This window comes from Heloderma suspectum, chromosome 1 (genome assembly GCF_057233095.1).
Source record: "Heloderma suspectum isolate Gila_16-S chromosome 1, 16-S_ref, whole genome shotgun sequence".
Classification (NCBI taxonomy): Eukaryota; Metazoa; Chordata; class Lepidosauria; order Squamata; family Helodermatidae; genus Heloderma; species Heloderma suspectum.
Genome location: NC_139458.1, coordinates 353,701,289 through 353,719,967, shown reverse-complemented (window position 1 = coordinate 353,719,967; position 18,679 = coordinate 353,701,289). Strand labels below are relative to the sequence as shown.

General features: G+C 45.4%; 1 protein-coding gene and 1 long non-coding RNA gene across 3 annotated transcripts in view; one reads left to right on the top strand and one right to left on the bottom strand.

Annotated features, from left to right (window-relative positions):
* LOC146359692 (uncharacterized) overlaps positions 1-18,679 on the bottom strand; it is a 52,309-nt gene that overhangs the window by 14,851 nt on the left and 18,779 nt on the right. Inside the window, exon 2 of the long non-coding RNA XR_014786748.1 lies at positions 12,094-12,247. This is a non-coding gene — a long non-coding RNA (uncharacterized LOC146359692). The remainder of the gene's footprint in view (positions 1-12,093; positions 12,248-18,679) is intronic.
* RSPH3 (radial spoke head 3) overlaps positions 14,108-18,679 on the top strand; it is a 28,461-nt gene continuing 23,889 nt past the window's right edge. The window contains exons 1-2 of one of the 2 annotated variants that reach the window (XM_084827938.1): positions 14,108-14,199; positions 16,769-16,910. In XM_084827938.1, the coding sequence (XP_084684064.1) occupies positions 14,122-14,199; positions 16,769-16,910 (220 nt within the window). In that variant the 5' untranslated portion in view covers positions 14,108-14,121. The remainder of the gene's footprint in view (positions 14,200-16,768; positions 16,911-18,679) is intronic. The other variant, XM_084827939.1, reaches the window with a different exon arrangement.

Genomic DNA, 18,679 nt, shown 5'->3' with positions numbered 1-18,679 from the left:
CTAGCACTACCACAGAGAAGACACAGGGCAGCTCTTCTGTCTTTTCCTTCTTATCAGATTTTCTGCAGTAAGAAAAAAGATGGAAGAAGCAGTGGGAAAACACAGGAGGGTTACGAGTGCCCACTGGTATCCCACCCACTGGTATTTTACTCCCCAGTAAAGTTCTGTGAATGAGGCAGAGTGATGGTGCCATAAAAGCCTGCACCGAATGGTATTGGACAACTACTGCCCAGTTGCAAATACCCCTTTCTTAGGGAAGGCTCTGGAGCAGGTCATGACAGAACAACTGCAGGCACTCCTGGAGGATACTGATTATCTGGACCCATTCCAATCTGGGTTTCATCCTGGTGACAGGACTGAATCAGCCTTCAAGAGAGGGGCAGGGACAGCGCAAGCCAGTTAATTCTGATCAATCTCTCATCAGCTTTGATACCATTGACCATGGTATCCTCCTGGATCAACTTCCTGGGATGGGTATCGGAGGCACTGTGTTACACTGATTCCAGTCCTACCTGCGGGGCCGATTCACAGAGTAGCATTGGATGACCATTCCTCAGCCCCTTGGAAAATGAGCTATGGGGTTCCGCAGGGTGCCATCTTGTCCTCAGTGTTGTTTAACATCTCTATGAAGCCGCTGGGAGCAGTCATTAGGGGATTTGGCGCCAAGTGTCATCAATACACTGATGACACACAACTCTATCTCCCTGTGACATCGGAATCAGGAGAGGCTATGCAAGTCCTGGATCAGTAGAACTGAACTCAGTAGTGGGCTGGATGAGGGCCAATAAACTGAAACAATCCTGGCAAGATGGAAGCCCTGTGGGTGAGTGGTTCCCGAGTCCAGGAGATGGGCTCATTGACTGTTCTGGATGGGATTGCACTCCCTCTGAAAGATCAGGTCCATAGTTTGGGGGTAGGGGTGTATAAATCCTACCTACCTGGCTCCGCTGGGGGTCCGCGGGGGCGGTGATCCAGTCCTCCCCCCCCACAGAATCCTCCCCAGCCGCTGCCAGACTTCCAGTGTAGCGGACGCCTTTTGCGCCCCTCTGCCTTACCGTGATAGGCTACATAAAGATTTACGTAACCTATCACAGTAAGGGGAAAAGCCCTTGGCTGGGGCATGCTGGGAGTTGTTGGACTTTTTTCTGTCTAAACATGCATAAGATTGCACCCTAAGAGAGCAATCCTATGGCCCCTAGACAGCATCTGGAGCACCATAGGATGCTGCAGATTGCCTCTTCCGTCCCCGTAGATGGAGCTACAAGCATGGAGGAGGAAATCCAATTGTGGATCTTCCCTCCCCCACCACCTCCCAGGCGCCGTGGAAAGCTTCTCTTCCAAGGTCACAACTCCAGCCTCACAAGAGAAGTCAGAGAGGGAGAAAAGGGGGCATGCTGGTGGGCAAGGACAGGAAGGGAAGGAAGATGCCAGGATATGCAGTGTCTTATAGCCTCTCTAGTCCCCTCCCCGCCACCACCGAAAGGTAAGTCAGCTAGATGGGCTCAGAGGCCAATTTAGCTGCTTTTTTAAATGGAGGATAGGAGGTGAAATCACCTCCATCCTCCTCTCGCCCTGCCTGGCTCTTGCCGGCAGGGCTTAGGATAGGCAGAGGGCTTTGAGATAGACAATCACGAGTACAGCCCACAGGATTGCATCCTAAATTATGGGGATCCACCCTGGTTTGTGTACTTTCAAATTAGATCTTGTTTGACTGTATTCATATGTGAAAATCAGTATTTAAGGGCACAATCCCTTAGGGATAGGTGGCCGCCTCCGAACTCAGAGGTGGCCGCCTATCCAATGCAGGGCAGAAGTACAGAGGGGATTGTTCCCTCTGCACTTCTCCGGCCCTGCATTTGTGCATTTCAGCTGTCTAGCCGCGGGAAGGCAGAGGGGGGGAGGAGGCTGCCGGACAACACATAGGATGTGTCGTACCGGCATTTCCGACTTCCCCAGCCCGGAATGCCCCCCAGAGCGCCCTGCTTTGGCCACTCCACACTCCTCTTCCAAGCATGGCACGCAGGGCCATTCCGCGCTGCCTACAAGGCAGCACAGAAGTGGGGGAAGGTCGGTTCCCAGAAACCTACATATCCTATGGTCGTCTAGCCACTGATTAGTGACCATAGGATTGCTCCCTAAGAGACCTAGCAGAATGTGAAAAAAATCATATGGAGGACAAATTTTTATTATCAAAACCTTATACATTATTTCTAAAACCTGAACAGGTAAAATATTATATGATCAAATGGGCACAGGATATAGGCAAAAAATATCCCAATGGAAATTTGGGGAAATGTTTAGAGGAAAAGTTATAATTTCTCTTTGAACATGACACTGTGACAAAATTGTTATAAAATTAAGACAAGATGGTACTTACCACTGGTTTGTATAAAAAAAAATTGTTGGAAGCGTAAAGACAAAAATGAGATTATTTTAATCTATGGTGGAAATGTTCCTTAGTTCAAATATACTGGAGAAAAATGAAACTTCTTGTAGCAAAGATCTTAAGTTATGAAATTCCCTTGGACCTGGTAATTTTTCTTTTGAACTTTATTGAGGGGTCAATAGTTCAAGAGCATAAGGAATTACTGTCTTTGCTGCTAGGATATTGTATGCGAAGAACTGGAGATCTCAAAAACGTCCCTCTGTGAAAGATTGGTATGACAAAATGTGGAACCTAGCAGTGATGGCTAAATTAACTCATTTTATCAGAACAACAGAAAATAGAAATAGATGGGATACCTTTAAAGAAAAGTAGAAACCTTTTATTAAGTATTGTAAAAATAAGTTAATATATCCCAAGGTGAAATACTATCGTTCTTGAAAGTTGTATTATATTAACAAATACTGTATGGTAAATATTTCGTAAGGTTCCCTCTACTCCCATATTTCACTCAAATTTATTCTTATATGGGAATTTATTCTGAGGCTATTGGAAGCAGAGTATATTATAGAATATGTAGGAACAAAATGAATTGGCTAAAACAGTAGCCATCAGTATAACAGGTGTGATACATGTAGAGATATAGTACATACCCTTTTGGACTGGTGTAAAACAGCCTTCCCCATGCTGGCTGGACCCAATGAGAGTTATAGTCCAGCACATCTGGAGAGCACCAGTTAGGGAACAGGTGGTGCCAAGTCTATAGAAATGCATGGCATTGTCCTCTTCGAGTCTGACTGGACTACTCCATGGCAGGGTTTAGGTATGTCACCATAAGGTTAGGTTATTTATGCAGTGAATCTGACTCTCTTTGAACCAATACAACAAACCTCCTGAAACATACACATATTAGGCAACCTGCTGGATAAATTGGGCAACCCCAGGGTTGCCTTCATTCAAGAAGGGTGCGGGGGGAGGTGCAGGAGTAACTTCAGCTTGTGTCTCATAGGAAGCAAAACATCATGGCAGGAAACTCAAAACCAAGCTCCGTCTTGGCTTTCTGTTTTCTCTGAACTCTGTTGTCATGTCAACATTTACCTCTCACAGCGTATCAGCAGGGAGTCAGAAGCTCCTCATCTATGTTTGTGAAAGCTTCAGTGTCAGGGGACAGGGTCATTTCATTTAGATAACCCACGGATTCCCATCCTTCATGCAGGCTTCCATTTTCGCGATCCCGTGGATTTGTTCTTTGTGCGCATTGCTGCATAGGCATGCCGACTACAGCTTCTAGGATGGTGACTCATAAGTTCCAGTCTGTCCATCAATCTCAACACTTTCCTCTCTGCTTCCCTGGGGTTTCAAGACAGACAATTACGGTGACGATGGTGTGTTTTCCAATTCATATCCCTGGCTCAGCTTGGGTACAATCAGTCCTGATTTTTTTGCACAGAAAAATAAAACTTACTCCCTGCTGAGATACATTTGTTATGGCCACTTTCTGACCAGCAAGAAACCAGCTGAATGGGCTAGGGATGCATGGCTAAGGCAAAATGAAAACAGAAAACTGTGAAGCCTGGACATAAATCATGCCAAGAAGCAACGGGTTTTTTTAGGATTCAGAATACAGTGAACACACTAGTGGGTGGAGGCTAAAGATTTTACTAAGCAGAAGCAAATTAAGAGAGGAGAAGGTTAAAGCAAAACACTGCAATGCAATGAGTGCAGCAAGCAATTACAAAGGAAGATCATAAGCTCACGTCCCTACAGTTCTCAGGGGATCCCAGTATCAAAATATGACAACAGATGCAACTCCTATACTGGCCTCTCCTCATGCAGCACCTTTCCGGATCCGCCTGCATCGAAATCCCCACCTTGGGAGTGTCTCAGGAATTCATATATACTATTATGCTAATGGAATTATTTATTTATTTATTTATTACATTTCTATACCACTCAATAACCGAACCATCCCCTATTCTGAAGCTCTACTCCAATGACTTCAAGAATGTTTGGAAGTAAGCCAACATAGATATAACAATCCCAGCTACCCTAATGAGAAGTGGCCAACCTTGAGATCTTGCCAGAGGCTTATCTACCAGCCTCTCAAGTCTGGTCCTGCTTGCAGGTTTCCCATAGACAGCTGTTTGGCCACTGTGTGAGCAGAATGCTGGACTGTATGGCCCCTTGGTCTAATCCAGCATGGCTGTTCTTATGCTATTAAGACAGGTGTCAAGAGTTGCCAGAGTTTTGTAAGGCCACTTAGATGTCTCCAAAAAAAGAGGAAATGCAACACCAAAAAAGAGGACAAAAGAGGGCCCTGATTTACAAATGATTTACATATGCTAATGCAGAGGTATTGAAACAGATATACAATCCATCTCACCACAGTGGGGGCAGACCTTGACCAGGTGGCCTCCTGCATGCCTGCTGTCCTGGTGCTCACTACCATGGACAACAATGCCACCACCGGATGTCAGCACTGCACAGGGCCACTGTTTGCCTCACAGCCTAGCAGAAATCATGTGGGGGACCCATTTTTGCACCAATGCCTCCACATAGGGCAGATGTGTGGAGCCTGTGGCCCTCCAGGTGTTGTTGGACTTGAGTTCCCATCATCCCTGGCCATTGGTCATGCTAGCTGGGGCTGATGGAAATTGGAGTCCAACAATATTTGGAGGTCCGCAGGTTCTGCACCCCTGATGTAGGAGATGTACACGTGGTCTCTGCCTTATGTTGAGCAGTTGTGATTGTATGAATCACAAGGGCTCTAGCGTACAGCCCCCCTGTGAAAGGCCCAATCCATACAGTCAGCAGTTTTGTGAGATTCCCACCAAGCTGGGGGTTTCTCCATGACAATGGAAGGAGAAGCCAATCATGGCTTACCCTGATTTTTCAAGGAGCCAGCTTTGGTCTGTGCAGGACTCCACCAGCAAATGTATCACAGTCGCTTCACAGAACATACTTCCGGGTGGCGAGGGGGGTTTGAGTGAACGTCACCTGACTGGCAAGGACTGCTCAACCAATAAGAGAGGCTTCCACTATGTCCAGGCTCTCCCCCCACTTTCTTCTTCTTCCTAATTACAAGCCTCATTGAACACAATGGGAGTTACTTCTCAGTAGACACTAATTGGTTTGTGCTAGGAAAGACATGCAGGGGAAACCAGCCCCCTTTCTAACCCAATGGTGCACAGGATTGCTGTAACGAAGATGTGAATTAGCTACATCCAAAGGCAATAAACCAAACAATGGAGAATTGCAGCTTGGGGAAAGCGCTTTACAGCCTTTAGGGAACTAGTGCTTTAAAATGTGCTAATTCGATTCAGGGGGATCTCTGTAAATTCTGAAGTGCACATTCAGGGGACAAGCCTCATTGAGCACAATGAGAAATACTTCTGAGGAGACACTAATGGGTTTGTGCTGGGAAACACAGGGGCGGGAGAAGGACATATCCCTTGACTGGGGTCATGGTGAAAGGCACACCCCTGGGCAGGGCTAGCATACCCGAGGTCAATGCCAGAGTTGGGGCACACAACAACTATAGTGTGGAGAACCCGACTTAAGGAAAATAATCAGACTTTAAGCAGTCTCAGGAAATCCTGTTTTTCCCTGATAAGCTCTGGGGTGGCTGCTGGATGGCCACGACGTCATGTATCCCTAACAACCTCCAAACACAGCCAGCTCATGGAGACACGCATGCACGTACGCGTGGCTTAAAGACACAGTAATGGGGAAAGTTTTGTCTGCTTAATTCCTACATATCAGGCTGCAACATGCTTACATTGTGTTGGCAGTCATTGGTCTGTCTGATATTTTTTACAGAGCTTTTTCTGCACACAAGTGCTTCTCTTTCATCATGGCAATTGTTAGCCTATTTACATCATATATAGTTCTTTGCAAGTTGATAAGTCAATGTGATGTATATGTTTTATATTCAGTTCCTTGAAGCATTATTTTGCCATTATTGTTTATTAAATGTTGCATTATATACAGCAGTGTATTTGTATCTATCTACACAACAGCTGTATGCCCAAGAGCATCTCACTGTCTAGGCAGTTCAAAGCACAGGAGAATATATACAGAGACACAAACATAAGGACTGCAGTGACATCTTGTGGTAAAATCCTCAGGAGTTATCAGTGACAAGTATCCTCTGCCTCTTACATCATACACAACTGGTAGTAAAAGAATAGCACTAGCCAGACCTGCCCTGCCATTAGGCAGAGTGAGGCAGCTGCCTCAGGTGGTGGATGCTGAGGAGCAGGGTGGAGCAATGGCAAGGTATTAGAGGACTGAGCGGTGTGGCCATATGGCCTGCCCTATACTTCCCTAAACTAGCCTGCTGTTCTCAGGTGCAGTGGAAGATGCTGTCCCATCACCAGAGTTGAACAAATATTCAGCTGCCAGTCCAGTCAGCTTCTGTACATCAAATGGGAGCAGTGGGAAGGCACCATCTTGTCCACCCAAGGCAGCAAAAACGCCTTGGGCCAGCCCTGAGCATTGGCATATTCTCATTTTCCTATTGTGCCTAACTGATGTAATCATCAAAGCAGTTCTTTGATTTCAGAAAGGTTTTGAAGAGGAAAAAAGATAACAGCATTTCTTTTTAAAATAAGCTTCTCGTCTAAAATGTCAGTATTTTATTGTAACATCTGGGAATCAAACTAAATGTCCAAAGATTTGGGGAGAAAGAATGAAAGAGCACATCACAACATCATCACCACCATATTTTGCTTATAACGAGCCTAGTTACTAGATGCTGTACAATATTTTGCATATTTTGACTCAAGATCTTAAATATTTTGCATATTTTGACTCATGATCTTAAATATTTTGCATATTTTGACTCATGATCTTAAACCGACCAACACAATAAGAAAAGTAAGATGGAAACGGGGTGGGGAAGAAAAGTAGAAGACACACCCACCCCTCAGCATAAAGACACACAAACAGCAAGGACCGACTGAAATCGAGACAGCCTCTCACAATTATTTTTCGATCAAGTCTTCTCTAGGTAGGGCCAAAACTTAGAAATATGGGGCACCTAATGGGATACTTGGGGCTGGCTCTCCCATGTAGGAAGGCAGCCCACAACAGACTTTGATGTACTATTAATGGGCAAAATAATTGTCAGTTGTATTAGCTGGAATCCTGAATTTGTTCCCACTGGTGGGAGCATCCCCTTGAGCAGAGTTCTGCTCAGTCACAGGACGCTCCCACCAGCAAAAGGGGGAAGGCAGCCATCAGTGATTCCCCCCTCCCCCTGCAGCCCCCTTTGCTCCCCAAAACGCTGCTTCAGAGGGCTGGGTAGAGTGGCCACTCACACATTGCCAAAAAAGAGGACAAGATAGGACACTAATTTGCACATTTGCATATGCAAATTTATATGTATAGGTGCAAATTTAGGAATAACAACTAGAATTTAAATAGCAATTCAGTACATCTCACCATAGTGAGGAAGACTGACCAGGAGACCTGCTTGCTGCCTGCTCAGTCAGCTGTCCAGATGCTAACTGTTGATGGGCAACTTCAAGGCCCCTGCTGCTCTCCCTCCGTACTCGTTCTTTGACTTTAAACCAGACTTCAAATAGAGGACCATCTTCTGTAAAATAGGACACCTGGCCACCATAGCACTGGAAGACCCTCTGGAATAGTGTATGTGTGGGGGGTCTACTGGGGGGGATTGGCAGAAATGGCCTCCCTGCTTCTACTGGCAGGGTCCTCCACTATCCATGAATGGTAGAAACTTTTCCATTCATGGAAGCCTAGTTAGAATCCAAGCCAGAGTTCATTGTGATATTTGTGTTACTATGAAGAACACAGTTTGTTTTTTTCTCAGGCATCAAATATCTTGATCTCTGACCGCTGCAATTTAACTGGGGCAATTAAGGGTGCAACCCTATCACATTGCCACCCACTAGATGGAAGCCTCCAATCTTGGCATTTTCCAAGTAACCTATGCTGCTGCTAACAGGGCAGGAGGAGCAACAGAGGTGATGTTCACCTCATTTTCACATTTTCCCACCAGACAGGCCTATGAGCCCATCCAGTGGAGCTGTGCTGGCAGGGGCAGGCCCGGGGCTGGAGAGGTCACAGGATGCAGTGTATCCTGGCCTCTCCTCCTCCCTCCCATCCCATCCCATCCCCTCCCACCAGCACACCCCCTTTTTCCTCTCCCTGTCCTCATCAGAGGTGATGACACCGACCTCAGAAGAGGAGCCACCATGGAGCTTTCTGCAGTAGCTGGGAGGGAGCAGGGGTGAAGATCCAAGAAGGGATTTTCACTTCCGAGGTCGTGGCTCTGTCTACAGCCTCAGAGGCGAAAATCCTTAGTATCCAAGGCCCCTCAGACAAAGTCTAGGGACCATACACTTGTGCCCTAAGGCACATTTGGAAAAAGGAATATTCACTGATTCTGCCTAAAATTCAGCAGGAAAAGTCTAGGACTTGGGAATGCTGAGGGTGTTCCAATTCACCATCAGAGCTGGTCAGCCCAGGATCAGTTTACCTTGGCAACAGTTGTTATGGATGGAATTCCATGTCACCTAGCAACAGTTGGCAGAGAGGATTGTTCTTCAGCGCCACTTAGACCTTGCTAAGTGCATTGGAACACAAAGTGACTAATACCCAGCATGACCTCAGTGATTCTCAATAGAGAGGATGCTTCAGCTCCTGCTAGAACCTACTCCTACAGCAGCCGCCCTCGAGCTGTGCCCGCCAGAAAGCGGTATCGAGAACACAAGCAGTGAGTAATGGTGTCTGACTGTCACAGTCCTGGCCTCAACACCCAATCCCAGAGCAGGTCTGGCTCATCCTGCCCAGGCCCTCACCTTTTCTTTCTCCACTATCATTTAGTCTGCTTCTGTTTTTCACATTTGTCCCCGGCGTTCACATGAGCATTAAGTGGATCCTGCTATTGGGGTGCCTACTACGGAGTAGCTGCATATTTCTTCACAGAGTTACACTAGAGTTCAAAGGAGAGGTGACAAGGTACATCACTGCACTCAAACATTTATCACAGAATTATTGTCTCCACTGTTATCTCTCTGCTACCATATGAGGAGTGTCGTTTTCCAGTAGGTGGTAAATGGGAGAATGCGATAATGCCTTTCACTGCCTTACCTATTAGTTAATGAGTACATAACAAATGTGTCCTCTTTGGTATCATGGGAGCACACAACATTGAAAGGGGTTATACATCTGGCCTTTTCTGTTACTGGCAAGCTATGAATGTCTACACACACAGTTATAAGCCAAGCTGTCCTATTTTTCAAAGTCCCCATTTGTTCCTCCTTTGAATTACTCCATTATGTTGTGGGCCATAATCCCATTATTCTTGACCAAAACAAGATGCACCAGCCTCATTAAAAGCCAAACCAAATGAATGTTTATTGATTAAAAACTTATTCCATTCAAAGCAAGCTAAGTATCTTCAGATATTTGTCTTGTCTCTTGTGATAGTCTTAGCTCTCTGGAGCTCCGTTTCTGGGATGGCTCGTCTTTTATCCAGATACTCAGGGATGAATTCACATGATCCTGAAACTACAGATTACCAAAGGCTCTCTGAGTCTAAGAACAGCTTAAATTCTGCCTTGCTACATGACACTAGCAGCTATTGACTATTGTCCAAAAACTTGTCCTCAGTGTTGGGGTTCATTTAGACATCTAGGGGACTTAAGTCAAGAAAATTGGGTTTCATGAGGAAATAGCCAACAAAAGCTTATTCAAATAGGTCATCAGGATCTACACAATAGCTTTTATTTTCCCTGGCTTGGCCTGTGAAATAGGCAACACCACAAAACACATTAAAGCTACTTGCTAGATAAATAAAACTAATGTCTTTAAGAATGAAACAAGAAAGGAATGTTTCCCTGCTTCCTTCATGAAGTTCTTTTCTGATTAAGTTAGCATAAAAGTTTTAGTTAATGGCTGACATGGAAACCAAACACAGGATAAATGGATTCAAGATGGCTCCTATTGTGCTAATACCACCACTCTTGCCACTCAGTTTGCCACATGTTAGGAAACATCCAGCTTCATGGGGAGAATCCCCGGGCAACACCCCTTAGCTTTGGAATGGCTTAGTTGTTAACAATGGATATAAAGTGACATGTGATCAGTGAAGCAAATCACCTCCATTCTTCAGATGGCCTGCTCACATCTGCTGTCTTCTGGGTGAGAGTGGACTGGGACAGGGAGAGCAGTTTGCATGTGAGGTGAAATGGCAAAAAGCAGCCCTTTGGAACTGGCTGGCAGAAATGCGAAGCCCGTTTTAGAGGATGTGAGGTACCACTGTTGAATTTGTGGATTTGGTCCTGCACCCCTGTAATGGTTGCTCAGACTGTAAATTTGTAAATAAAATAACTACTACAAAGAGAGCATCCATTGCCAATACTCTCATCTCCACAAGAAAACTGACGCAAGCTGTCCTGGGTTTAACAACTGCTTGAAGAAGCAAGGTGAAGGAAGAAAAACAGGCACAGCGGGGGATAGGGAAGACCTCCTGAGATCCTGGAGAGATGTAACCAGAGTTGACAACAGTAGGCCAGATGGAAAGGTAGTCCATCTAGGCAGTTTCCTATGTCCTGTGCATGTCCCAGTGCATGAGTGCAGTTTTCTCTGTCATGCACCTTGGTAATATTTGGGGCAGTCAGTCACTGAATTTTGTTCTTCTTTAGGTCTCTCTAATATGTATTCATTCATCCATTCATCCATCCATTCAATTTATGAGTCGCCCTATAGCCAAAGCTCTCAGGTCAACATATACAATAAAAGCAAAAGCAATAGAACTTGATTAACACTATCTTAAATCCCATTGAAACTTTCTTCCTCTTCATTTCATGTATTTCAGTGATGAAGGCCCAACTCGCTATGGGAACCTCATGTATGACCGGAGAGTGGTTCGAGGCAACACATATGCTGCTCACACATTCCCTTGGGTGCGTCCTTTTTTACATAAATCTTTGTATCTTTCTTGAATATGAGAAGGCAAGAAAATGATTACTGGAAATGTATACGCTGAACCCAGAGAATACCGTGGGGCCTGGCTCACACACACACACATTGCTAAAGTGATGACTTGTATGTGTGAATGGGCCATCACAGGTTTACCACTAAAGACTTAGGGCTTCTACACACTGAGGCTTTTTGTCCTGCGATTTTACCAGGGCGTCTGCTTCTGGATTCTTTGCGGGATTAAGATGAGCCCTTTTCATGAGCTTCCCCCTCCTCCCCCCACTCCCCCCCCCCCGTTTATCTGTGAGATCTATATTTTTCATTATACAGCCACTAGATGGTGCTGTGGTTATATAGTGCCACGTCCTCTTTTCACATGCAAATTCAGACTGATTGAAAGCTATTATTTCAGTTTCAAATTAAGCTGCAGAAATGCCTGGAAAGCTCTAGCGAGGCGGCGCTGGAGGTTGATGACATCATGTAAAGGACATGCAAACTTCTGTGAGTAGCCAATCTCAATCGCAGGAGGATAAAAGACCTGCGTGGAGAAGCCCAGAGATTTGCTTTTGCCTCAAACACAATGAATTCCAGATGAGTTAGTTAACACATTCAGTTGCCATTTATCAAGGTTACAGTAACCGATTGCGGAGAAATCAAGTGATATACATATATGTGTGAACCTGGCACCAGACCTCAGTGAATCTAGTGTGCATACTTGACTGCGGCAACTGGGGTGATTTTTATAAAGTGGCAAATACCTTTCATCCTCTGTGATTATTCAAGATGCATCAACTCGACATTTGTGACTTGTGAAACTACAGGATGTATCGACATGTAGACACACTGCCATGTGGAATAGCCTTCGTGGTCACCCCAGGGCTTCAGGACCACGTTTTAGAATGCATGGTGAAACTGCAAAAAGCCACAGAAAGAGTTATACAGTTATAAGATGGGGAAGCTGTGTTATTCGTCAGGCAGCATTAAATAGGGACCATGATGGTCACAGAAGGTGACACATTCACATTCCACTCAACAGTCACAATGGCAATGGATGCATTATTATGTGTTACATTTATTCATTCATTACATTTATATCCTGCCTTTCCCTAAGGAGCCCAAGGTGACAGCCATGTCCTCCTCTCCATTTTACCCTCACAACAACCCTGTGAGGTAGGATAGACTGAGAGTCAGTGACGGGCCCAAAATCACCCAGTGAGCTTCATGGCCACGTGGGGACAAGAATCCAGATCTCCCAAGCCCAACTCCAACTCTCTAACCACTATACCACACTGACTCAAGGGAAATGTTTCCTAGATGCAAAATATAGTTCATCTAGGGATGGGAAAATGCAACCTCCCCACTGCAAAAGTGCAACCTTGAGGGGAAATGTTAGGCATCTGCTCAACAAATGCGTTACAGTTTGCTTAAAACTGACCTTATGGAAATGCCTTGGGTGTTTCTAGATAAGGCATTTGTGGTGCTGTTGCCCTGCCTCGTTAATGGAGGATTAAGGGGCTCCAGACAATGCCATCTTCTACTTGTGACCCTCCCGTGTTTTCTTACTGCTTCTTCCATCTTTTTCCTTAACGCAGAAAATCTGTTAAGGAGAAAAAGACGGAACATCTGCACAATGCCTTCTAACTGCTAGCACTAGGAGCCCTCCATCGGGAAGCACTTAGTGTTCAGGAAAAGAAAAATGTATGAACACATCCGGAGGAATGATGTATGATCAAATCAAATCAAAATCTATTACGCTCTAGCAACTCAGGCTTTAGTACAATGTATGATCAGATTACAAGGAGATGGGTGGCAAATAGTTCGGGAGAAATAACCTTGGGAAAACACAGGCCTCCTGCTTCAGAATATGTCAGCTGGTGGTGCTAAAAGTGTGCAGGGCTTCAACAATTATTTTCTCTCTTAATTGTTCCTCACCAATGGTGGTTTCTAACAAAAGATGGTTTGGATCCTAAGACAGGTTAACTTAAGGAAGTTCATGGAAGGATAACTTTTCATCTCTTCCTCTTCTTTGCGGCCACCTGCAGCCCCCACCCCACAAAAGCCTTTCCGGAGGGTGAGGGGCCTTCCTGAGCAATATGGAATGGACTGGGGGCTGAGGGGAAGGGGGAACTGCCCAAACTCAGGCAGACCTCTGCCTGATTTTAGGTTATCCCCCAACAGCCTCTCCACCCTATCCAGTGGAGGATGGTGGCTCCGATGTCAGTGGGAAGGTAAATCCGCTCTGGGTTTCAGTCAGAACTCTAAAGGAGCTACCTTGGCTAGCTCCTTTAGAGTTCTGACTGAAACCCAGAGCGGATTCACCGCCCCACTGACATCGGAGCCACCAGCCTCCACCGACCCTATCCCACATTGTTGCAGAGGGTCCACCAATCCTCGGGGGGGGGGGCAGAGGCACTGCTAGGTTTGAGGGGGCCAGGCCAGTTGCTGCCTCAGCACGACCGCCCTGCCAGCCTTCTTTTTTTTACCTGGGCGTGGAGGGGGGATGGTGTGGCTTGGTCGCCTCTCCCTGCTAGCCCTCCTTCGTTTTGTTTTTACCTGGTGGAGGTTCCTCCTCCCAGCCAATCTGCATGCCAGAGGAAGCGCTATGGCAGTCAGTGAGTCGAAGCTGCAGCCCTGTGGCCTGCCATTTTAAATGAAAGAGGCTTTCTCCTTTCTCTCTTAACTTTGAGTAGCAGTAAGCTGAACCAATCAGAAGCTGCCTTCAGGGAGATGTGGCCAATGAAGGCACGGGAGCCGCAAAGGGGCAGTCTTTACGCCACTCCTGTGGCATGAACCTTTCATTTAGAATGGCATGCTGTGGGGCTGCAGCCTTGACCAGCAGGTTGCAGCAGCACTTCCGTTTACAGGTGAGTCAGCTAGGAGGAGGAGCTGTCACTGCCGCTTGCAAGGGAGGCGTTGGGGGGGCTTGCTGGACTGTGGGGCCCTGGACCTGTGGGGCCCTGCTGGCGCCATGGGAAATGTGTCATTTCGGATAGGAGGAATGTATGGGGAAATGTCCTTCTGTGGTCTTCCTCAAGTTAACGTACCTTAGGATCCAAGCCAGGGCACTTACCAGTAGTAGCTGGCAGGCACAATGAAATTCCTATCTAAATGTAAGAATGGGGTTGGATTCTTTCAGAATTGTTTCACAAATTCCACACAGCAGAAAAATCAGTCGACGTTTCTGGCTCCCCTGATGAGTCTACCGGTATAATACACATGGTTGCAAACACATCCGCACCTTTTTCACATTCACACTTTTCATTTTTAAAACAACCTTGCTGTACTCCAATGAACGTAAAATAAGTGAAGGCGCTCTCTGCCTGACGTATGGTAGATGACACACATGAATGCTTCGGTATTCAGACTCTAGTAAGCCATTCCACTGCTCAGAAGCAATAATCAAGGAAAAAATATTTCATTTGTTAATAGGTTTGCTCTTTATGGATGCTTGAATAAGATATGGCAATATTCCAGTGGTTTTAATCTGCATCCTGGTTTTACTGCAGGTCACTGCTAATCTGCAAATATGGGGTGTAAATCCAAAGATGATTCTACTGAAGCCCCATTGACCTTACCTCTGTGCATATTTACTCGAGAATATCTCACTAAATTCAGTGAAACTTAATTCTCAGTAAACATGCATCATATCAGACTGTATGTCCCATTGGTTTCAGTGGGATTTAAGTAGGCTTGATTTTCTCTGGATTCCCAACCCATGGCCCACAACTGCAAAATAAAGAGTCTACTGAAGTAAAAAATCTGTGATCGTCTGCATCATGGTCTGAGTGAAACTGAGCTGCTCAGTCCATTGCCTTGCGTAAGAGGACGTCAATGGGAGCTGTTACCTGGCAAGAGCCAACAAGGGAAGACTTGCTTCCATCACAGGCTGAGCAAGGTCCAGCTGATCAGCCCCACCGCTTTGTTTCAGAGGTCCTCAGTGGACTTCCTGCCCGGTAGGGGATGGCTAAAGGCTAACACGAGGGAAGACCAAGGATGAGGGCAAAAAATGCTGCCTGAACAATCCTGGCACCATATGGACACTAAGTATGGGGGCAGGGATTCATTCAGTTCACATGTTAATGCATTCTTAGGGCTTCTCTACACAAGGCTTCAATTGTACTTCATGATTGGTCATTCATAGTAGTTTGTGGGTCCTTTACATGACATCATCAACCCGCAGGGCCTCTCCTGTGCTTTCTGACCATTATTGCAACTTTTTCCTTAACAGGGAAAATGCAGTATTTCATTTTAATGGCTCTTTGAAGTGTTCCAACAGCTCATGTATTTCCACAATTCCACTATACCACAGCCATCCCACAGTGTCATCTAGTGGCTCTATAATGCAACATATAGAATGTGTAGACAAAGGAAATCCCCCCCCCCAAAAAAAGCACATGTAAAGGGGCCAATCTTAATCTTGCAAAGAATCCAGAAGCAGAAGCCCCAGTAAAGGTGTGGGATAAAAGCCTGGTGCAGAGAAGCCCTTACTTAATTTTGCATGTTCTATATATCAGGTGTGTTGAATCTCAGCCCTGCGAGTCAAATCTGGGATCCCAATCCAGCTCTCTGGGGTTCTCCAGACGGCCACACCCCTCTCCCTGGACCCACCCTTCCTCCAACTGCTGATTGTTCGGTGGTTGCCCAGCTTTTGCATTCTCACGCTCCATCCCATTCTAAAGGTTGAAATGCCTCTCCTAAGGCTTAGCTACCGGCAGGAAGAGCTTGAAGCTATAAATAAATAAATAATAAATGGATGGATGGATGGATGGATTATGCTGGTATTTGGGATGTTTTGGCCCTGCTCCTTTTGACTCCTCCACCCTTTGCCTTTGCTCCCACCCACCACTGGAATATGGTCCCGAGAGCTTTTCCAAAATTTTATTTGGCCCACAGACTGAAAGAGGGTTGATGCCCCTGCTGTACATGAACCAAAATTCAGCTAATTTCTAGTTCTGTACTTTTCTGAATTTTGCAATATTCTCCAAACAAAACTGCATACAAAAATGCGTGAATTGGGGGAAAGTGCACACAAAAATGTTTACATTAATGAAAATGACATTAACATGCATTATATTAGGGAAAACAGCTCGCAAAAATGTGTATATTAGGCAAAAATGCACACAAATTTTCATGCAAACTGATCTGGAAATGAAACTAAATGAATGTAAGATTGGAAACACAAGAAACTGAGAGAAACCAAAACTGACAGATTCATCTAACCCTCATGGACACCATGTTTTTTCTATCCCTGATACTTGAGTTTTATTGAATTGTGCAAATCTTTTGTAGGGTGCTTTGAGAGCCTCTCGGCACTATTAAATGTGATATAAGTATTCTAAAGAAATAAACAAGTAGTTTTTGAACATCTCTACTGCCCAGAGTAGAACACCACTTTAAAATAGCAGAGGAATTTCCCCCACCCCCTCTTTCCAGAATCCTGAACCTGATCCTGTTGAGATTCAGAAGCAACGAGAAGCCCACAGAAAAATGCTTGCTAGAAAGAGAGCAAAGGAAGAGAATGACATACAGCCCCCAGCGATGGAGAAGAGTGGAAGCTGTGTCGATGTGCAGACAGGTAGAGCACCAGAAAGACCTGTGATTGTCATATGTCAAAATTCCTTGCCTCATTATCAACTCAGCTTAAACAGAGAAACTTCTAGAATCGAGAGATGAGGTAATATGCAATGATGTCAAAAGGAATGGATCAAAATGAAGGTACTTGAACTGTCGAGGAAAGCATGGTTTAGCAGTTTGTAAAATTTTTCACTTTTAATTTTAACATAAATGAAGACATTATATACAGGCAGGTTGTCTAGCAGAGCCGGCACAAGACATTTTGCTGCCTGAGGCAGAGCGGCAAATGGTGCCACCTATCAATTACCAAGTCAAGGTGCTTAGCAGGCAAGTTACTTTGGCACATGAGGCAGAATATCTCACAAGCATCTCTCACCATCCCTGCCAGAAAAAAATACAGTTAACAACAAATGAAATAACTAACAATTTGCTGCCTTTTCACAACACCCAAAATCTGCTCCCTGAAAGCCAAAACAGACATTACTTTAAAGATGTAGTGAGCAGCTAGGTATTTCTTCCTTTTACTCTACACTAGATGCAGATGTTCTGATCCAGATCATGACCGTAGTGTATGGGGTAGGGGAGCTTTAACCCTGTCTCTCTCACTATGGGACAATCTGGATTGGGGGGGGGGGCACCTGCAATTTCTATTGCAAAATAGTGATCCATTTGCTTTATCACTATCCCTGTGCCTACTCTGGAGTAAAAAGGAGGGGGAAGATGTAGCTACTAGCTATGTCTTTAAAGTTGTATCTCTTTTGGCCCTGAGGCAACTGCTTCACTCTGCCTAGTGGTTATTGTTGTTGTTCAGTCGTTCAGTCGTGTCCGACTCTTCGTGACCCCATGGACCATAGCATGCCAGGCCTTCCTGTCCTCCGCTCTCTCCTGGAGTGTGCTCAAGTCCATATTCATTGCATCGGTGATGCTATCTAGCCATCTCATTCTCTGCCGTCCCCTTCTCCTTTTGCCTTCAATCTTTCCCAGCATCAGAGTCTTTTCCAGGGAGTTTTCTCTTCGCATTAGGTGGCCAAAATATTGGAGCTTCAGCTTCAGTATCTGTCCTTCCAATGAGCAGTCAGGGTTGATTTCCTTTAGGATTGACTGATTTGACCTCCTTGCAGTCCAGGGGACTCGTAAGAGTCTTCTCCAGCACCACAGTTCGAAAGCATCGATTCTTCAGCGCTCAGCCTTCCCTATAGTCCAGCTCTCACAGCCATATGTTGCTACTGGGAAAACCATAGCTTTGATTATACGAACCTTTGTCAGCAAGGTGATGTCTCTGCTTCTTACTATGCTGTCTAGGTGTGCCATAGCTTTGCTCCCAAGAAGCAAGCGACTTTTAATTTCATGGCTACAGTCACCATCTGCAGTGATCTTGGAGCCCAAGAAAATAAAATCTGTCACTGCTTCCATTTCTTCCCCTTCTATATGCCAGGAAGTGATGGGGCCAGATGCCATGATCTTCGTTTTTTTAATGTTGTTTCAAACCAGCTTTTGCACTCTCCACTTTCACCCTCAACAAGAGGCTCTTGAGATCCTCTTCGCTTTCTGCCATTAGGGTGGTATCGTCTGCATATCTGAGGTTGTTGATAATTCTCCCGGCAATCTTAATTCCGACCTGTGATTCATCCAACCCGGCGTTTCTCATGATGTACTCTGCATATAAGTTAAATAAGCAGGGCGACAATACACAGCCTTGTTGTACTCCTTTCCCAATTTTGAACCAATCGGTTGTTCCATGTCCGGTCTTTACTGTTGCTTCTTAACCCT